The following is a 23,407-nucleotide window of genomic DNA, read 5'->3' on the forward strand; positions in this document are numbered from 1 at the left end:
AGGCAAATGCCGGGGCTGTACCTTAATTAAGGCCACGGGCGCTTCCTTCCACTTCCTAGGCCTTTCCTTTCCCGTCGTCGCCATAAGACATATCTGTGTCGGTGAGACGTAAAGCAAATAGAAAAAAAAACAAGGAACTAGCATCACCCATACCTCAGTCACTTTCATATTGTCAAAGCCAAGGATAAGACTGAGACAGATTAATTAAAGTAAAAAAATTGCTCTAGCCTATACCAGAAGACATAGTGCACTGTTAACACTAGGTACTGCCAGCAAAGGCAATGCTTATAGTAAACTAAATTAAACTGTATATGCCTTTATTTTTATGGAAGTGTGGTTTCCCACTATCGGATAGTTGGCGGGTTCTTAATTTTGGACTGGGAGGGAAGCGACCGCAGTCGTAATTAAGGCACAGCCCCAACATTTGTCTGATGTGAAACTGGAGAACCACCGGAAACCATCCTCAGGGCTTCGGACTGTGGGTTCGAACCCACCATCTCCTTAATGCAAGCTGGCAGCCACTCGCTCGGTTGGAAAAACATGCTAAACGATATTAATTGAAATGGACCAAACTCGGGGCACAATAGATTAGTTGTTATCCTCATGTATACGAGGTAACAGTTTCAATCTCGTCTAAGATGGCGGTATTTGAGATTGTTTAAATACACCAATTCCATATCGTTGGTGTTCCGCTGATTAGAGAACTACGGGACAAAATTACTACACCTTAGTGCCTTTTGAAAGCCGATGAGGGTGGGTGGCATCTGCCATTTGTGGGTAACTGCGTGTTATTGTGGTGGAGGATAGTGTTATGTGTGGTGTGTGAGTTGCAGGGATGTTTGGGACAGCACAAACACCCAGCCCCGGGCCATTGGAATTAACCAATTAAGGTTAAAATCCCCGACCCGGCCGGGAATCGAACCCGGCACCCTCTGAACCGAAGGCCAGAACGCTGACCATTAAGCCAACGAGTCGAACAAAGGGACTATAATTTACCATAGTTTCAAGAATTTTCACCAACAGCCATTTACCATAAAACAACCACCTGTAATTCGACAACTACAATTTTCTGGAATCTGTGCCCATTGATATTTTTATATAAGCATTATAGACATTTACCAAACTTTCAAGAATTTTGGCCGAATGCCGTTTCACATAAGGATTCTGTGGTGTACCGAACTTTGTCCATAGTTAGGAAGATGAGATATTCTAATTTTTACCACATACCTCTCAATGCAACATCGTGGGCGTGAGAAGAAAAGAGGTTAGAAGACCAAGTCAGGTCTCTTGTTGTTCTGGAAATGAAAACGTACAACCTGTTTTCCAGTCATTGACCGGGCCAGGAATGTATTGAATGAATCAGATATAGGCTATTAGTCCGATGGGGTAGCCACTCCCAAAGTGATTTATGAATGACTGATAGATGCTATGAAATGATATTGAAGAGTGTTGCTGGAATGAAAGATGACAAGGAAAACCAGAGTACCCGGAGAAAAACCTTTTCCGCCTCCACTTTCTCCAGCACAAATCTCACGTGGAGTGACCGGGATTTGAACCATGGTATCCAACGGTAAGAGGCCGACGCGCTGCCGTCTGAGCCACGGAGGCTTCTTGTTTTTCTACTTCCCCTAATTTATTTCTTGAGTACACAACTGCACATTGCAATACTAAGTAAGTATTCCAGGTTGCATCTAAGGTGGGCATGACAGGAACGGAATTAGCTAAATGTTAAAATGCTGGGGCTGCGTTGACGTATCACCAAGACGAGGATGATGAGCAGTGAATAACCCTCACCTTGAAAGTGGAATTCTACATCGTTATATGTCCAAAGTAGGGGTGATATAGTTGAATTTCCCTGACCATTTAAGTCAAAATTACTCATGTTCAAAATGGGGGATACAATGAGTTGAATTATTATTAGGCACTTTTTTACTTCAAATCGAAAGTCCATATCAAAGTCCATACCTCCGCCACCACCAAATGATATTGAAGAGTGTTGCTGGAATGAAAGATGACAAGGAAAACCAGAGAACCCGGAGAAAAACCTGTTCCGCCTCCACTTAAGTCATGTTCAACACCAAAGAGAAGTTTTCCAGGTTGGCATCATGCTTTCTGCTGTGATGTATGACATTAAAAATGTGAAGTGTCGGTAGGTATGAGTGTAGAAGGTGAAGGAAGCCCACGACTGTAACAAAACAACGAAGGACTCGTGTAAGCTTTGGCAGTAAGCCACATTCCAAGCTGAACACGTAAATTACTACCAGATGACGGCCGAGCTCTCTCGCTCTCTTCTCTTGACACATGTCTTCCACTTAGCTGTCAAAAAGCTTAAAATAACCTTGGAATGTGCCTTGGTTCACTGAACACCGAGCTTATTGAAAAATATAGGGGGAATTTAAAAAATGTAAATTTAATCATCAGGAAAATCGATGTTTGTCAACGCCTACACAAGTTTTGATAACTTGGTGCGAAGAATGTTAACATGTTTATTTCTCTGGACGCAAATAAGAAGACGCTTACACAATTCAAGCAACAGCGCGCTGGAGTTAACGATGTTTACCTTCGATGGGCGCATGCGCGCAGTGGTATTAAAAAGGATTCCCCGACGCTGTGGAGAGAGATAGAAACAGGTGAGCATCACGCTGTGGCACGCGAGGTGACTCAGTCAGTCGTGCGAGTGTTGGCTAGCCTGAAGCTGCGCGCCTCAGTCTCACGAGAGTTTCGTTAATGTACGATGTTTCTTACTTAGCTTGATGTCAGAGTGATGTGAATGCCAAACAGTTGTGTGACTGAACACAAATCTTATAGGTTATCCCCGATATCTGGAAATCTTACATGAACGTCAGTTGTCATTTACCCCTGATTCCCACAAGTGAAAGAGTAGGTTCATTTCTGTGAGATACTTTCCAAAAGTGAACCGTGAGAGAAGAAAGTGATACGGTTAGAAAACTTTACATTTAGACGCTATAAGCTAAACAACTCGCCATGAAAGTTATAGGCAAAGAAGATAATTTGCAGTTGGAAGAGAGCCGGTTCTCTCCTAAGAGTCCTGCAATACTTTCTTCGGACATCAGTGACAGGATTCAGAGTGATCAGCTTTCTAGGTAAAGTATCCTTGGTTACATTGTCAATGGATTATTCGTAAAATTAGAGAAAACGCAGTATATTTATATAATTATTAATATTATCCATCAATAATAGATGAGTCCATACCAGCCTTTCACTATGAACAACCGGTACAGATTTCTGTGAATGCGTTTAAGATTTGTGTCTATCAAAATGAACGTTGGTTTTTAGATTTTAAAAAATAGATATGAAATAATAAATCCCTGCTCTATGGTCAGTATTCTGCTTTGGAATTTTGCTGCAATTTTAAAAATTAGAAAAAATGCTTGGGAAAGAAGAAATTCTTTCTTCTTGCGAGAATATTGTGATGCAGTAAATATATATTCGTTTTTATATCTCTCCTTTGAATTTGCCGCTGTCCTGAGCTTCTCACGTTCGTAACCGTATAACGTAAGTTTTCAGCTTATAACCTTTATTTATTAATTTACAAAATCGTAACAGTAGACCATAAAGAATAATTGTTCATTATTTGTACAGAGGGCTGCCTGGCCGAGGCGGTAAAGGCGTGCTCGGCTCGCCCGGGAGGACGTGGGTTCGTTTCCCAGCCAGGATGTCGTAAAATTGAAGAAACGAGATTTTCACTTCCGGAGATGCGCATGGCCCTGAGGTTCACTCAGCCTATACCAAAAATGAGTACCGGGGTAATTCCTGGGGGCAAAGGCGGCCGGGCGTAGAGCTAACCGCACTACCCCATCAAGATTAATGCCGAGGTTACGGATAGTGGAAGCCTTTATCTTCCACTCCTCCAAGGACCTTCATGGCCTGTACGGAGATATACTGTAGGCTTATATGTGTCTACCATACGTAAACTGCACACTTCACAACCAAACTACCTAACCATTTCTTTAAAACGCCTTTTTAATAATAGCAGATATTCGAACTCATCATTTCACTGCCTTTATTTGTCTTATTATCAGTGGCGTACGCAGAATTTCGTCAAGCGGGCTTTCATTTTTAAGACTGGTTATCCACGTGCAGATTATAGGTGTTTTAATAATAATAATAATAATAATAATAATAATAATAATAATAATAATAATAATAATAATAATAATAATGGCGTATGGCTTTTAGTGCCGGGAGTGACCAAGGACATGTTCGGCTCGCCAGGTGCAGGTCTTTTGATTTGACATCCGTAGGCGACCTGCGCGTCGTGATGAGGATGAAATGGTGATGAAGACGACACATACACCCAGCCCCCGTGTCAGCGAAATTAACCAATGATGGTTAAAATTCCCGACCCTGCCGGGAATCGAACCCGGGACCCCTATGGCCATAGGCCAGCACGCTAACCACTTAGCCATGGAGCCAGACCATAATAATAATAATAATAATAATAATAATAATAATAATAATAATAATAATAATAATAATAATAATAATAATAATAATAATGTATTATTATTATTCTGATCGCAGGTGTTACTTTGAGTTGAGATACTAATACATAGATTCAATGAATGATATTTATTATTATATAGCCAGGCTGAGTGGCTCAGACGGCAGAAGCACTAGCTTTGTGAGCCCAAGTCGACAGGTTCGATCCTGGGTCAGTTCTGTGGTATTTGAAGGTGCTGAAATACGTCAGCCTCGTGTCTGTAGATTTACTAGCACGTACAAAAACTACTGCAGGCAAACTTCAGACATATTGGCGTCTCCGAAGACCGTAAAGAGGGTCACTGGGACGTAAAACTAATTAATATTTACACATTGTTTTATGTTTCAATTAAAAAAGAGTAGTTCAAGAGACTGAAAAATGGTTGTGGGGGGGGGGGGAGCCGTTAAACCCGGCAAACCCCCTCCCTCTTTGCGTACCACACTGCATGTCACTGTGTCACCTGCGTTCAAGAACTTTCGTAAATATGTCACAGTTTCAATGAAAACATTTAAATCTGCAGTCCTGGGATTTTAATATAGAAAACGCCCTTTCGAAGGACATACTTAGTGAAAAGCGACGCTCGAACAGTGTTATCAACAACCGTAGAGCGTCGGCTTGAACTCTGTCGTGGTCGTAGGTACCATTGTTAGGTATTCATTCAAAGTGAAGAAAATGAGCTTATATTGTATTCTTTTACCTGTTTATGCGCTTTAAATGCTGTCAGAGCGAATAATAATTGTCTTCAAGAATAAATAATAGTAATAGTACGTAATATTAATTAAACAATGACATCCTATCTTAATCTCCCCGCAGGTAATAATACTTAGGATAAGTGCTTCTAGAAAGGAACAAGTAAATTCTAATAAGATATTATAAATGCAGTTTTTCATCAATATGCTAGTGTCGTTTTGTTCTTATAAAACGTATTTTACGCGTGGTGTTTTCATGAAAACTGTTTGAACTATTTTCTCCTGCTATCAAAATTAAAACATGAATGGCAGTAGTCTAGATGTTCTATTTCAATGAATGTTATTCATAAATCATCTTAATCTGCTTACCCTCCAGGTTTGGTTTTTCCCTCGGACTCAGCGAGGGATACCATCTCTACCGCCCCAAGGCAGTGTCCTGGAGCGTGAGACATTGAGTCGGGGGATAAAACTGGGGAGGATGACCAGTACCTCGCCCAGGCAGCCTCACCGGCTATGCCGACCATGGGCCTTGGTGGGGGATGGGAAGATTGGAAGGGATAGACAAGGAAGAGGGAAGGAAGCGGCCGTGGCCTAATGTTAGGTACCATCCCGGCATTTGCCTGGAGGAGAAGTGGGACACAACGGTGAATCACTTCCAGGATGGCTGAGATGGGAATCGAACCCACCTCTAATCAGTTGACCTCCCGAGGCTGAGTGGACCCCGTTCCAGCCCTCGTGCCACTTTTAAAATTTCGTGGCAGAGACGGGAATCGAACCCGGGCCTCCGGGTGTGGCTATTCATAAATCGTGTCAGTAAATATACTGATAAATATCTCTGGAATCAGAACAGTTTTAAGTGTTCACTGACTGTCCTAGATTTCAATCATGTGCCCTTGAGAACAAGAGTTTTAGCAGAATATATAATATAAAAATAATATAAAAATCTTAATTTATGCCCTACGACACAACGTGGAGAAAATATTACAATATAGCCTATGGTGACAAATCAGTTCTTCACTTTGCACTAGTAGACTATGGAATTCACAGTGCAAATATCTGATCTGTTGCTGGACTGAGTGATTCAGACGGTAGAGCGAGAGGAAATATTTACACTATGACTTAAAGAACTCCTGAATGACTGAATTCCCGCACCTCGGCTTCTCCGAAAACGGTAAAAGTAGTGAGACGGAAAACTATAATAATAATAATAATAATAATAATAATAATAATAATAATAATAATAATAATAATAATAATAATAATAATAATAATAATAATAATAATAATAATAATAATTCTCACTCTAACATCAAAATCATGTTATTTAATGAGCGTTTTGTGTATGATGTGCTTAGTCGTAACGTCCGACTCGTTGGCTGAATGGTCAGCGTGATGCCCCTTCGGTTCAGAGGGTCTTGGGATTCAATTCCCGGCCGGGTTGGGGATTTGAATTTCTTCTGATTAATTCTTCTGGCTCGGGGACTGGGTGTTTGTGTATGTTCCAACGCACTCCTCTTCATATTCATAAAACATGCCACACTACCAACCACCACAGAAACACGCAATATTAATTCGTCCCTACATATAGGGTTGGCGTCAGGAAAGGCATCCGGGCATAAAACAGGGCCAAATCCACATGTGCGACGCAGTTCGGACCCGCGACCCCACAGGTGTGGGAAAAGCGGTAGAAAAAGAAGAATGCTTAGTCGTAACGTCTACCCGTAAATTGGGCGTTAATTAAATTGAGTATTTTATGAAATGAATTACATAACTCTGACAGAACATTAGATCGTTTGTTCTGCGTTGTTTCCCAATTGATTTTCATAAACATGTAATGTAAACATATTCTTCTTTATTTCAGGTAAACCTCGATTCATATAAATTGGCAGCTGTGTATTGTAACATAATTTTTAATGTGTTATATTTATGTCGTATCAACATTCCAATGAAACCACCACCACCACCGCCACCATAATAATAATAATAATAATAATAATAATAATAATAATAATAATAATAATAATAATAATAATAATAATAATAATAATACTAATAATAATCACCATCAAGTCGTCCCGCATGTGATAACCAATACGTATTTCTAATATGTTTAACCTTTCGCCCGTACCTTCAGTGCGTGCATAATCGTACTTCCTATGTGATGTATCTATCTTTTGCATTCGGAAGACAGTGGGTTCGAACTCAGCTGTCTGCAGCCCTGAAGATGGTTTTCCGTACTTTCCGGTTTTTATACCTGGAAAATGCTGAGGCTGTACCGTATTAAGCTCACGGTCGTTTTCTTCCCACTCCAAACTCTTCCCTATTTCGCCATAAGACCTGTGCCGGTACGTCGTAAAGAAGGTACTATTCTTCTCTACGACTCTTTACAAGGATTTTGGCCTTGGAGTGAGATCTACAAATAGTTTTCCAAAGGTCATGTATGAGAACCTGTTCACGTTTGTCCGACGTTAAAATGCTAGGCAAAAAGAGGGAAAGTCGAGAGAACAGACGATTTTCAACTTTGAGAAAGAATGTGATGCGGGACAGTATTTTCGGTTTTGTTTTGCGGGTCAGTATTTTCAGTTCAGAACACGTGGTTGAGAGTTCTAATAAAAAGCCTTACAATCATTTCCGTCCTACCATTGATTACATTATTCAGATTTATTCACTTCCTTTTTAAAATAATAATAATAATAATAATAATAATAATAATAATAATAATAATAATAATAATAATAATAATAATAATAATAATAATAATAAATAATGAATAAATATTATAATAATAATATAATAATATAATAATATAATAATAAATAAATATTATTATTATTATTATCATGTTATTCGTTTTACGTCCCACTAACTGTTTTCGGAGACGCCGAGGTGCCAAAATTTATTCCCTCTGGAGTTCTTTTACGTGCCAATAAATCTCACCAACACGAGGCTGACATAATGGGTACCTTCAGATACCACTGGACTGAGCCAGGGTCGAACCTGCCAAGTTGGGGTCAAAAGGTTTGCGCCTCAACCGTCTGAGCCACTCAGCCCGGCGATCATTCTAGAATTTTTATTACATTTAAAAATATTGCGTGTACATATTCTGGACATACTAGGACGTTCTTCATGACAGAACTGGTTAACTCAAATTCAGTAGTTATTCCGGGCCACGACGACTTACGCTAGCCATTGTTAGTATTTCTCCAAACCATTCCTACTTCTAAAAATTACTACGGTCGTACCTTATTGAAAGTTCCGAAACGTTTATCGTAGTCTTAGACCCAATAAATCGAAGTTAGAAATACGATCCCATATTCACACAGAAAAGCAAGTTATTATACATTTTTTTGATTAATGTGCTTTTCAAACTAGGCAAATGCTGAGGATGTACCTTAATTAAGGCCATGGCCACTTCCTTCCCACTCCTAGGTCTCTCCTATCCTATCGTCGCCATAAGACCTATCTGTGTCAGTGCGACGTAAAGCAAATAATTAAAAAGGTATTTTTCAACCAATTATTTGTACAGAGAATGATTACTTGTCCACTTAACTTAAAATTAAGAGAGGGTGAATGGCAATGTTTGAATTTTCAATTAATTTTGCAGTCATTTCCACTTTTACGTGATTACCTTCTCGTAAATTTCAGTTGTCTTCAGCCAGGTTTCACCTGTCCTTTCTCTGTTTCTTCTCCCAGATAGTGACTAATTACTAAAATACTCCGGTCATTACTGTTTCTTCGTTAGTCGAATATGTGCGTGTCACCTTAAAAGCGCACTTTCGATTCTAAACGTAAATGTAGGCGTGTTTCTGAAGGTAAAGTGTCTTGCTTGGAAATAAAGTAACTTGCGATTCGGAACTTGTTGGCGTGGCATGTTATCGGAGGTGCTGTACAGTGTCAACAAGCTGGATACTACAGACTTCTTCAATGAATGTGGATCTGTCGCACAATGCTGAAGATCCTATGGATAGACCGCGTCGCTAGCAACGAGGTGCTCCATCGCGCCAGGAATTCACGGCAAGTCCAAATCCTCAAAGAAAGCAGGAAAGCATCGCCAGTGACAAATGCAGCCTGATACAGCTCCTCATAGCAGGTAAGATGCAATAGAATGGAAACGCTGACGTGAGTGGAGAAGCTTATCTTAAGCGCAGAACCTCTGCCAGCGGTTCAACATTCAGAGAGATTTCTGGTTAGTTAACACACGGAGTGTTCACGTTGCCAGCAAAGGAGTATACATCTATGTTTGGAGAACGAATTCTAATAATAACAACTCGACAAATTGCTATCAACGGTGCTTGTCGCCTTTCTAGTCTAAAGTATGTATTGGACGAGTTATGCATTTAAAAAGTAAGTGAAGAAATATTTAAATACCTAAGACGGTAGTACGGAAGAAGGTATATGAAATCGAACGGTGATTCTTCCTCCTGCTATGCTGAACTAACACTGAGTTCTTCGGTGACAATGAAATAGGAAATAGCTAGGATTTGGAAGGAAGCTGCAGTAGCCTTAATTAAGGTACAGCCTCACCATTTGCCTGATATAAAAATGAGAAATAATCCTGATCCTTGCAAACAAGGATTTGCTCACATTTTGTCTCAGCGAATGCACGGTACATATGTATGTATTTATCAACGAAGTAATTACAGAATACCGAATGTTAGGGTCACATAGGTGTGAGCTTCCACTGTGGAGATGGTGGGTTCGAATCCCACCGTCGGCCTCCCTGAAGGTAGTTTTCCGTGGTTACGCATTGCCATACCAGGCAAATGCTGGGGTTGTACCTTTATTAAGGCAACGGCCTCTACCTTTCCGGTTCTAGCCCTTTTCCTTACGTCGCCGGAAATCTTCGATGTGTTAGTATGACTTTAAACCACAGAAAAGAAGTACTGAAAAAATATTCACCTCATTGTAATAAAATCGTATGGATTGTGTCCAAACCTGCATATCGTTGTCGCAATGGGCTACTTATTGCAAGCATGGAAAGTAAAGTAAAATTTCGACATGGATTATTGCGTATTTAAGCGATCCCATTGAGGGTGCTAGGTGACCTGTAGCTCAGTCTGTATTTCTGAACGACCTGTTCGTTCTAGAAGCAGCGAATCTTGCGCACACAGTTACTAGAAATGGATATAATTTGTCCAAAGCCTGAGTGTACTTCTACTGATGATTATTTATCTGGAATTCATTGGGGAAACTACCTCGTCAAGTTGGTTTAAGGTACTTCATTTCCATAACTTGCAGAGAGAACTCAATGAACATTCAGTATAGAAACACAGTATATAAGAGCAATTTCAGTTTCAGTCGTCGGCGTTCATATTATAACATGAGAGTCTGTCTGTCCGAGGTAGTAAAAACGTGCTTGAATTACTCAGAAGGACTCAGTTTCATTTCCTCACCAGAATATGAGAAATTTCCGCTAGTGGCTTTACGTCGCACCGACACAGATAGCTCTTATGGCGAGGATGGGATAGGAAAGGCCTAAGAGTTGAAAGGAAGCATCCGTGGCCTTAATTAAGGTACAGCCCCGGCATTTGCCTGGTGTGAAAATGGGAAACCACGGAAAACCATCTTCAGGGCTGCCGACAGTGGGATTCGAATCTCCTGGATGCAATCTCACAGACGCGCGCCTCTAACTGCATGGATGAGAAATTTAGAGTCGGTATTTCTACTTTTGCAAAGTTACATGGACATGCCTACGATAAATATCAGGTTAATTCCTGGTGTGTGTGGAGTGGGAGGAAGGGGGGGGGGGCAATAGCTATATGCACAACTATTTATATTATTCTAAGTGGTGAGGTTTCGTAGTCCGACTCCTTGGCTGAATGACCAGCGTTGAGGCCTTCGGTTATGAGGGTCCCGGGCTCGATTCCCGACTGGGTCGGGGATTTTAATCGCGTTTGATTAATTGATCTGGCTCGGGGACTGGGTGTTTGTATTTGTCCCAACATTCTCCTCTTCATATTCAGACAACACACCACACTACCGACCAATACAGAAACACGCAATAGTGATTATGCGTAAGGAAGGGCATCCGGTCATAAAAAATAGCGAAAACACCCATGTGCGACACAGCAGAATTGGTAATGTTTCGTATACTGGAATCCTATACCTTTCATTCCTTCATGGGGCTTCACTGCCTGTTCTGAGAAGTTTATATGTACCTTGATCCACTAGATGTTCCGAGTTCTTTCTGATCCACGGCAAGAGGTATGAATTTTTAGTGTTCGTTGTCATCCAGAACGCCTAAGTGCTGTCAGTGGACTTGTCATCCTGCCCACAGGAGCATCTCTTTAGCTCGTCCACGCTCTGTTACTGCCTCGCCTATGCTATTGACCATTACGGACGATTTCCTCCTGCATTACGCTATCCAAGCTAACAGTTATCAGTTACTCCCACACCTCAAGGCTACTTAGCTCAATACCGCTACATGTTTTAACGGTTTGGTTACTACTGCATAACAAGGCAAGGCCATCTGCAGTCCGTGTATCCTGATGGGAATGAGATATTTATGTGTAATGACTGAGAAGGTAGAATAGCTGGGCTGAGTGACTCAGGCAGTAGTGTACTAGCTATCTGAGCTCAGGTTGGCGGGTACATTTCTTTAAACATTTGCTGTACGTCGCGCTGACACAGATAGGTCTTATGGCGACGATGTGATAGAAAAGGGCTACGAATGGGAAGGTAGGACCGTGGCCTTAATTAAGGTACAGCCCCAGCATCTGCATGGTGCAAAAATGAGAAACCAAGGAAAACTAACTTCAGGGTTTCAAACCAAGTATCACCCGAATGCAAAATGAGAGCTACGTGGCCCAAACCACGCGAACTCAATCTCGACTCAGTCTGGTGGTATTTGAAGGTGATGAATGCGCTAAATTTACAGGCATGACGGAGCAAGTGATCGCGTAGTTTGGGTCACGCAGCTGTCAGCTTGCATTCGGGAGATAGTGGACTCGAATCCCACTGTCGGCAGCCTTGAAGATGGTTTCCGTGGTTTCCCAATTGCACACCAGGCAAATGCTGGAGCTGTACCTTAATTAAGGCCACGGCCGCTTTCTTCCCTCTCCCAGGCCTTTCATTTTTCATCGTCGCCATAAGACCTATCTGTGTCGGTGCGACGTAAAGCCAATTGTAAAAAAAAAAAAAAAAAAAGCAATTAAGGCACGTAAAAACTTCATGCGGTTCGGCATCTCAGCGTCTCCGTAAACCATAAAGGTAACTAAATTGACGTAAAACCAATAATATTATTAAAGAAGAATAGTTTGCTTCTCGTTTCCAGCAACACTCCAGCGATTTTATTAGTTTAAGATTAAGTGTTCTACCGACCAAGTTGGCATGCGGTTTGGGCTGCGTAGCTATGAGCTTGCATTCGGGAAATGTTGCATTCGAGACCCACCATCGGCAGCCCTGAAGATGGATTTCCGTGGTTTCCCATTTTCACACCAGATAAACACCGGGGTTTTTTTCATTAATTAACGCCATTGCTGATATCTTGCCAATTCCAGCCATTTCCCATTCTTACGTATCAGAAAACGTACAGTGCAACGGTAAAACCACGAAAAACGAAAAACGGAAGTGTTCTACAAGCAAGTATGACAGCGACAGACTTTAATATGCCTAGCCGGCGCGGAAATTACGCGTTCTCTTCACTAAGAAGGACGTGGGTTTGATTCCCTGTCAGAATCTCGAAAAATTAGGGACGAAATTTCCAATTCTGAAGAGGTACATTGTATTCTAATTAATATATATGGATAATTAACTGAAATAAATTAATAAAATAATTGAAATTTAATTATTTAAAAGTTAATCGAAATGTCTGTAGTATGTGTGCAAGAGTTCATCAGGATGGATCCCTCAAATTTTAATAGAGCATGACAATTCTCTCTCCCAGGGCGTGTACATAAAGCTGCGTACTGGTACATCTGCTTCAGGCCTTATCTGACCTTCTAAAAACGAATAAATAGGTAGGAAATGCACCTAGGTTCATCAATAACTCCACTGATTCTGAAATAACTAACTATATTCTGAATAATATCCGTGCATGAGCACCTCATCACCACACCAAAATATACATAATATACACTCACAAAATACTGCTGGAAGACTCCATATTTACACAATTATCGAGCAACAAAAACAGTGGGAAACGAAAAGCGAGGACCAAGCTACCATTTGCACCCATCCCAATGAACATTAAATACAAAGCATACATATGTAGATAAATACCCTTCACTGTTTCTGAGTATCAACGCAACTTGCAGATACTCACTATCAGCACTTGTTATATCACATTGATATTGTACCTTAATAATTCTATGTTCACTGATTCTAATACTTTGTTTAAAGATGCTTCCACATGAGCAACTCACGCTTGTTATCCCAGACCAAAAATTATGGAAAGTCTGAAATGCAGTACCCCATAGCTCTCACCGGCATATAAGACACCAAGGCGCCACAAGTGATATAATATCAAGTGCCTAAGCACTCCACAGTTTGTAGGTCAATAACACACATCACATTCCACACAATTTCACGTCAACAACGTACCACAAATGTTTTAAGGCAAGTCATCTTTCACCAAAGTTCTAAGTCAGCTTCCATTCCTCCAAAGTTACATCTCCTCTTCCTGCCTTAAGTTTTCAGTCAACTCCTCCGCTGTTTTCTCACATGCCTATATAGACCTCAGATTCCTCCTTCTCTCTCATGATACGTCTACACTGATCCAGGTCATATCACGAGTGGAATATCCTCTGCTATTCCAAGACCACGCCCCGAACCTCTTCCGAATCCCAAGATAATAAAAACCAGGCTGCGACTTCGGACTCTGGGTTGTTCCGCATGACTCACAGAAACTTTCCAAATTGTAAATAACACCGTTTTCCCATCCGCTTGTACAAAACAAATTACTCCTATCACATAAGAAGACCTTGCTTAAATATTGAGAATAAATATACTAATGTAATAATAATAATACGAATATTGACAATAGTATCTCTTACTTCTGAATACAGTGCGATCGTGTGACATATGCACTATCACAACATGACTCTGAAGTTCATTCATCCTACACAAAAAAAGACTACCTGGTAAATTCCTGGGAGCAAAGGCGGCCGGGCATAGAGCTGACCAATCTGTCCCACTTGGTGCCAAGGTAACTGCCAGCGCACACCTCCACTGGCCTTCATAGCCTGTAAGCAGGTAGCTTTGCTTATATATGTTAATGTGAAACTATTTTTATATATTACTAATAATGTTTCATTTATTATACACTTTAAGGGACACCATGGCACTTTGTCCTATAGGAGCCCATTAATGTTCTGGAAGCCAAAGACTCGCAATAGTTGCACTCCAACAAAAACCAAACATGTCAGCCAGAATCACATCGCTATATTGTGATCTGGAGGACAAGAACTGAATTCGGTATAATATTAGCACATAAAATGCTTTTGTTTCAAGGGAAAAAATCACTATGTTCGTCCCTGAAGTATGGAATTATATTTTACAGAATATTTCTATGTATTTCAAATTATGTGTAGCTTAAATACTGTCGTCGTTGTGAACCCTTGTTATGTATAAATACCAGTAAGTTTTCTAATTTATGTGGAGCATGATAGTCGAATCCGGTCTAGAAAGCCAAGAATAAGGGCTGAGAGGATCCGTCGTGCTGACCACACAACACCTAGTAATCTGTAGGCCTTCGGGCTGACCGACGATAGCTTGGTAGGCCAAGGCCCTTCGGGGCTATTGTGCCGTGGGGTTTGGGGTTTGGTTTTTATGATAGTCGAATAGTATCGCTACTGGCTCCTCACCAAGGCTGCCACGGTTCGAATCTCGGTCAATGCTCATGGTAAATGAAAAGTTGGATTCCACATAAAGCTTGAATTCCTATATCTATGATCACGTAAAACTACAAAGTTGCTGACTTCTTTGTCTAATTTCTAATATTTCTAATACTATACCAGTATTTCTCTAGAATTAAAAGCAAGCAAAAAGCAAAGTCATCTCATTACAGGCCATGAAGGCCCTTGGAGGGGTGGAAGGTAAAGGCTTCCACTATCCGTAACCTCGGCACTTGATGGGGTAGAGTGGTTAGATGTACGCCCGGCCACCTTTGCCCCCAGGAATTAACCTGGTACTCATTTTTGGTGTAGGCTGAGTGAACCTCAGGGCCATGTGCACCTCCGGAAGTGGAAATCTCGTTTCTTAAAATTTTCGACTTCCTGACGGGGAATCGAACCCACGTCCTTCCGGGAGAACTGAGCACGCCTTTACCGCCTCGGTGAGGTAGCCCCTACTTTAGGGTTAAAAGGACGTAAAATACAGCATTGTTATAGGATTGAGAGACCTGTACGGGGTTCTGATTCTTAATTGCCGGATATTCACCGTAGCATTTGGGATTCGATCCTCGGATACAACATGTGAAATATTTACAGAACAAAGTTCCTGTGAGTTTCTCTTGGTTCTCTAACTCCACTAGCCATGTTCTCTTCTTACCGCTACATCCCATTCGGGCACATCTATGGTCTTGGTGTCACTACTACTGTAGCTGCCTGTCCTCTAGGCCTGGATTCAATAGGTGGGAGATACTCTAGGGAAACAGGTCGCAGGTCATTCCTCTCCAGTAATAAGCACAATTAATTACAAATAGTCCGACTCGCTGTCTGAATGGTCAGCGTACTGGCCTTCGGTTCAGAGGGTCCCGGGTTCGATTCCCGGCCGGTTCGGTGATTTTAACCTTCATTGGTTAATTCCAACATTCCTGCAATTCACACACCACACATAACACTATCCTCCACCACAGTAACTCGCAGTTACCTACACATGGCAGATGCCGCCCACCCTCATCGGAGGGTCTGCCTTACAAGGGCTGCACTCGGCTAGAAATAGCCACACGAAATTATTATTACTATTTTACAAATACATTTACGATGCAGAGATTGTGAACAGCACACAACAGTATCGTGTCTGTAGATTTACTGGCACGTAAAAGGACACCTGCGGAACCAAATTCCGGTACTTCGACGTCTCCGAAAATCGTAAAAAGTACTTAGTGAGACGTTACATCAATCATTATTATTATTATTATTATTATTATTTGCTTCTCTGACATAGCAGTAGGTATCTCTGCAAGCAAGAAAATAATATTTTAATCCTATATTCAGCGTGAGTTTTGGAGGTCATCGAGTCCTCTTTCGGTTAATAATAATAATAATAATAATAATAATAATAATAATAATAATAATAATAATAATAATAATAATAATAACTTACGTTCTTCCGGCATTATTTTCACACCATTTTTAACAAGGAATGGATGCATAAGGAATTGTATTAATAGCATCGCTCATACCTCGGTCACTTTCATATTGTCAAAGCCAAGGATGGGACTGAGACAGGTCAATGAAGGTAACAAATTTATTCTAGTCCACACCAGAAGACATAGTGCACTTTAAACACTACATGTCGCCAGCAAAGGCAGACTATCCAAATGAATATCAATCTTAGGTATGAACATTAATATTCGGTATAATTTATAAACAAATATAATAGCCTAATTAATTGAAATAAAAGACATTATCGCGCGATCGCAATTAATGAAGCGTGCGGTAGTGATGTCCGTATTGTTCCTAGTCTGTAATATAAATATTTATGTGAACCTTGGTTCTGTATAACTTGTTCTTTGGGTTAATTTACATCCCTGTGGTGTCTCTCAAAATGTATATCAGTTGGAGGAGCCTGTAATAACGTAGGATTAATATTTCATTCAATGATAAAGCATTTTCATTCAATATCGTGACCTCATCCTCATCCGCTTTTCTCGCTATCCATATGACTTTTGTGAAAAAGATTAACAAAGTTCATCTGAATGTCAGTGACTTTTTGATAAACTGACTCTATTTTGAAACCCGAGCGTAACTGGCAAAGGCTGTACCTTAAGAATTTATAGTGTTCCTGTTCATTACTTTCTTAACGCATCATTTTCACACCATTCATATCAGGGACTGGCTGCTTTGTTGTATTCTCCGCAACACCTTAGCCTCCCAGTTTATCGAGCAGTAACCACGAGTGTTAATGTTGATATTCTTAGAACTCGAGAGGAGGTGCCGGCGGCTGTCATTGCCTGGCAAGACATATCACATCGATGACAGACCAGACTAGCTTCCGGTGTGAATGTACGTGATATCTTCCGGCAAAGCTGCCAACTTTGCCAAGATTAATTTTCTGAAGTGAACCAATTTTTCGTCTCCAAATTATATTGAAATATTACCATTTGTAACGTAAAGTAAGGGATTAAAACCATGATGTTTGAGGCATATTACAGAACTTACGACGTATGCAACTGAAGCCTGGCTTGTGACAAAGAAGGGAAATTGAATACAGACTGAGAAAATGGTTGTGGAGAAGAGAACTGAAATTTTTAATGGTTTTTGTTTTATATTCCTGTCTAAAGAATAATGCAGTTTAGGGATGGGGGTTGAGGATGATTGACTAGTTAACAGTTGCGCACTTGCCCAGAACACTGAAAGCTGATGCTACGTGGATAATGCAATGGAGTGAGTAGCATATCAACATTGCCTTTGGGCAAATGGAACACTGGCGGTGAATCTAAGAATTACAACTTAACTAGACATAACCAAGAGACCATTTGCAGTACTTCAGCACATCCGGGATTCAATGCGACAGTGGTTTGATGCAAGCATTTTGAACATTTCACGTAATCAAGAGTTTAATAAGGTTAATATTATTGCTTTCACGTTCCAATAACTATTTGATGGTTTTCGGAGACGCCGATTTGCCAGAATTTAGTCCCACAGGAGTTCTTTCACTTGCCAGTAAATCTACCGACACCAGGCTGACGTATTTGAGCACCTTCAAATGCCACCGGACTGAGCCAGGATCGAACCTGCCAAGCTGGAGTCAGAAGGCCAGCGCCTCAACCGTCTGAGCCACTCAACCCGGCTAAGAAAGAGTTTCATGTCGTATGTTGGTACGTTGTGTTCTGCACTATCTAGAGTTCTACAAAATGAATTCTAACACGGACATAAAGCGTTTCCGGACCCACGTTCAGATGACGTACTTTCTTCTTCTACGTCCGAGGAATGTGTCTTAAAATTTTGTCCGTGCCTTATTGTTGCAACTTGCATTTATAGATTTTCTAATTGGATACCGGGCTGACTGACTCAGGCGGTTGAGGCGCTGGCCTTCTGACCCCAACTTGGCAGGTTCGATCCTGGCTCATTCCGGTGCTCATATACGTCAGCCTCGCATAGGTAGATTCACTAGCATGTACACAAATTCCTGGGGACTAAAGTCTGGCACTTCGGCATCTACAAAAAACGTAAAAAGCAGTTAGCGGGACTTAAAGCAATAACATTATTAAATAAATAATTAAAAATAGCTTTATTTATTATTATTTATTTAGATGGATATGTTATTCATAGATATCGTATGCTGATTTATTCCTGAACAAAGTATATTTAGTTCAAAAGAAGGAAGAAAAGAAAGAAGGAAGGAAAAGCAAAGAAGACCACGAAATGTTTGTGTTCTAGAGAGGGGCAGATGCTACATACTATGTTCTCTGATCATTGACCTCCATAACGATGAGAATATAGAACTTGCAAATGTTTTATTTTTGTAGAAACTCCCCTTAAGATTTATTCTGAATCTAGGAAAATGTCAGGTCGACAATAGCTCAGACTAATTAATTACGGCAGACACATGTGCGAACATTAACAAGCATGTGGCTTAGAGCTGTAACATTCATTCCGTACTTTAGTGGAGAGCAGCAAGATAAATTAAAGTAGCTTATCTTGCAGAACTCCCATAAGTTTTCACAATGCTATCGTGAAGCGAACAATGATCCATACATTATTCCTTTAGGTCGTGTTTATTAGGGCCTACTTGCCGTTGTAATGGAATCGTTAGACCGTGAAGGAAGAAAAAATATCTGACCTAAATCTTTTAATAACTGTTATGAGGGTGATGGTAGTGTTTTAATTGGAAAGCTACAATATTAATAGCACCGTTCAACAACGTTCACATTTGGGAGGACAAGGGTTCTAATACTTTAAAGAGAGATAAAAGTATAGGGTAAAGAGAGGGAAGGGTATAAAAAATTGGAAGAATTCCCAGGAAGAACAAAATGCTTATCTTTTAAAAGTATAATCTGTTATTAAATCTTTTCGTTTCCAGGTATTTTACAATTTTATTAACATGCATTAGTTTCGTTGACTGAAAAACCTCACAATAATACACAAAATTCTACCGAATCGATGGGAACAAGAGTCATTAAGGGAAGTAAACTTGAAACGAAATGTCAATGTAAAGAGCCAGACAAAATTACTAGGAGCAATTCTTAACTCAAGTGGAGGTCTTCTGGTCGCCAGTGCATGTTGACAAGTTGTGGTCTCCCTAGGACCAGCATGCCTAATATCGTTCGGGTCAGAACTGAAGGAAAATTTACCAAGGGTGTCCGTAAAGGAAGATAACAGCAAGGAGCTATCAACAAGAACATTAATGCGAGGCCTGTTTCTTTGTTAGGGGCAACAACGTTGTATGTACATCAGGAAAAGGAGGGTGGTATCCAGCCTACCTCGCAGTAAGTGGATTCGTCCATCTAAAGTTCCGCGCATGCGCTGTGCTGCGAAGAATAGCGTCGTCTGTGAGAGACCGGTCGAACGGTTCATCCCCTCGAAAGTCAAAAGTTCGTCAGAACTCCAGCTCTATGCAGTTGATGGCGATTCTGATGAACGACCGTGATGTCGTTATCTCAACGAATACCTTACCCTTTACCCCAAGGACAGACCGTCAACGTGAAGTATTATAGTTTATTTTTGGAACATTACCTGTGACAAGTCCGGCACCATGGCTAAATGGTTAGCGTACTGGCCATTGCTCCAGTGATTCCCGGGTTCGATTCCCGGCCTGGTCGGGGATTTTAACCTTCACTGGTTAATTCCGATTGCTCGGGGCTGGGTGTGTGTGTGTGTGTGTGTGTGTGTGTTGTCTTAAACATTAGAAATCATCTTGGGTAGGGCCCCATCCTCACAGGCGGGCAGGTCGCCTGTACAACGTCAAATAGACCAGGTCTCTCCGGAGGCTACACGGCAAAAAAAAAAAAAACGAACTGTGACAAGCGTAGCGCTAGAACTGACGACAATGTTTGCAGACGCCGCCCTTTTTTCTTTTTTTTTTGCAGGCGGCTGATTAATACGCCCAATGGGATTGGGATGTGCTCTGTCCTCTCTCATAAGTCCTGGACTAACACCCCTGTAATACTGAACTGGTTCCGAAAATGGAGGGCGATATACGGCTCCATTCGCACAGCCCAGAGAACAGGCGCTGCTACAAGGATATTGAGGCAACGCTGGTAACAGGTTCTGTTCAGGACTACGTTATGGCACTTCTTTTGCATCGATGGTAATTAACAGCCGCCTCTAATAAAGAAACATCCCTCGTATAATACCAGCCTTAGCTGATGGTTACGATGCTTCACAATTTGTGAGTCCATCTGGGCATCCAAAGGAAAGCAAAGTCAAGTCACCCTACAGGCCATGATGGGCCTTGGAGGAGTGAAAGTTAAAGGCTTCTACTATTCGTAACCTAAAGGTGTAGAGAGGTTAACTCCACGCCCGTCCTCCTTTGACCCCAGGAATTAATTTGGTACTCATTTTTGGTGTAAGCTGAGTGAACCTCAGGACCATATGCACCTCCGGAAATGGATATCTTGTTTCTTAAATATTTCGACTTCCTCACAGTGAATCGAACCTACGTCATTCCGGCTGAACCGAGCAAGCCTTTACCGCCTCGGCCAGTCAGCGCCTGCATCCACAGAGTACATTTTTACTATTTAAGATATACCGCCCTGTCTATTAGAAACTTTTGTGCGGATACAATATATTGAAATATTGGAATGCATAGCCTGTCTTAGAGCTGAGGGCCATCCGAGCCTTTGTGTAACGGAGTAGTGTCATGTAACAAAATGTGTGACTGAATTATAACCTTGTAACAGTGCAGGCTGTGATGTAAGGTATGTATGGATGGCCAAGCAATGTTACCTAGCAACCATGCAGGCTGTGATGTAAAGTATGTACCTACGGATGGCCAGGCAATGCTACCTAGCAACCATGCAGGCTGTGATGTAAAGTATGTATGGATGGCCAGGCAATGCTACCTAGCAACCGTGTAGGCTGTGATGTAATGTATGAATGGCCAGGCAGTGTTACCTAGCAACCGTGCAGGCTGTAATGTAAAATATGTATGGATGGCCAAGCAATGTTACCTAGCAACCGTGCAGGCTGTGATGTAAAGTATGTACCTACGGATGGCCAGGCAATGCTACCTAGCAACCATGCAGGCTGTGATGTAAAGTATGTATGGATGGCCAGGCAGTGTTACCTAGCAACCGTGCAGGCTGTGATGTAAAATATGTATGGATGGCCAAGCAATGTTACCTAGCAACCGTGCAGGCTGTGATGTAAAGTATGTACCTACGAATGGCCAGGCAATGCTACCTAGCAACCATGCAGGCTGTGATGTAAAGTATGTATGGATGGCCAGGCAATGCTACCTAGCAACCGTGTAGGCTGTGATGTAATGTATGGATGGCCAGGCAGTGTTACCTAGCAACCGTGCAGGCTGTGATGTAAAATATGTATGGATGGCCAAGCAATGTTACCTAGCAACCGTGCAGGCTGTGATGTAAAGTATGTACCTACGGATGGCCAGGCAATGCTACCTAGCAACCATGCAGGCTGTGATGTAAAGTATGTATGGATGGCCAGGCAGTGTTACCTAGCAACCGTGCAGGCTGTGATGTAAAATATGTATGGATGGCTAAGCAATGTTACCTAGCAACCGTGCAGGCTGTGATGTAAAGTATGTACCTACGGATGGCCAGGCAATGCTACCTAGCAACCATGCAGGCTGTGATGTAAAGTATGTATGGATGGCCAAGCACTGTTACCTATCAACCGTGTAGGCTGTGATGTAAAGTACGTATGGATGGCCAGGCAGTGTTACCTAGCAACCGTACAGGCTGTGATGTAATGTATGGATGGCCAGGCAGTGTTACCTAGCAATCGTGCAGGCTGTGATGTAAAGTATGTATGGATGGCCAGGCAATGTTACCTATCAACCGTGTAGGCTGTGATGTAAAGTACGTGTGGATGGCCAGGCAGTGTTACCTAGCAACCGTACAGGCTGTGATGTAATGTATGGATGGCCAGGCAGTGTTACCTAGCAACCGTACAGGCTGTGATGTAATGTATGGATGGCCAGGCAGTGTTACCTAGCAACCGTACAGGCTGTGATGTAATGTATGGATGGCCAGGCAGTGTTACCTAGCAACCGTGTAGGCTGTGATGTAATGTATGGATGACCAGACAGTGTTACCTAGCAACCGTGCAGGCTATGCCTTACGGATGGCGGAGCAACCATTGATGGATAATAATGACCGAAATATTTATAACTCATATCTACCCAGTATGATCATTTGATTTTCCCATAAGGAAATTTGGCATTTTTAGTTTCTTATGTCCATTTTATAACATACACCTCATGTTTTTGTACTGTTGGCTCTTTTTATTTGTTATTGTACTGAACTAATGTATGTTTCCTAAATGCTCATCTTTTAAGCTTTCTGTAATTGGAGTCAAATCTCTGTTGGTGGTATCCTTGAGCCCGCTGTAGGAGTTGTTTTCCGTCGCATCACCCGCCTGATAGCCGCTATCGTTAAGCCATCAAGTATTTGTGGCCTGACACCATTCTTAGCCGATTCGAGCCATGTTGATGGGAAAAAAATGTTCACCGTCAGAATGTTGGCCGGCAGGATAGGAGAGGTGGTGGTATACAATTTATAATCACTATATTGCGTGCCAAAATCCTGGATTAAATTCCAAACCTCTCAGCAACCTTCATATGGAGTGGGGGCATATGACGTTGAAGGTGATTCATCCGTCCGATGGCGACATTAAGCCTTGAGCAGACGCCTTGGTGTTATTCACCAGGAGTAGGCTATGTGCCGATACCGTATTTTTTTTTGCTAGGGGCTTTACGTCGCACCGACACAGATAGGTCTTATGGCGACGATGGGATAGGAAAGGCCTAGGAGTTGGAAGGAAGCGGCCGTGGCCTTAATAAAGGTACAGCCCCAGCATTTGCCTGGTGTGAAAATGGGAAACCACGGAAAACCATCTTCAGGGCTGCCGATAGTGGGATT

General features: G+C 41.5%; 1 protein-coding gene across 1 annotated transcript in view; it reads left to right on the top strand.

Moving 5' to 3' along the window:
• The first annotated feature begins 2,633 nt into the window (after positions 1–2,633).
• LOC136857032 (dual specificity protein phosphatase 14) overlaps positions 2,634–23,407 on the top strand; it is a 71,535-nt gene continuing 50,761 nt past the window's right edge. Inside the window, exon 1 of the mRNA XM_067135381.2 lies at positions 2,634–3,104. Coding sequence (XP_066991482.1) covers positions 2,986–3,104 — 119 coding nt within the window. The 5' untranslated portion in view covers positions 2,634–2,985. The remainder of the gene's footprint in view (positions 3,105–23,407) is intronic.

Source organism: Anabrus simplex, chromosome 1 (assembly GCF_040414725.1).
Source record: "Anabrus simplex isolate iqAnaSimp1 chromosome 1, ASM4041472v1, whole genome shotgun sequence".
NCBI lineage: Eukaryota > Metazoa > Arthropoda > Insecta > Orthoptera > Tettigoniidae > Anabrus > Anabrus simplex.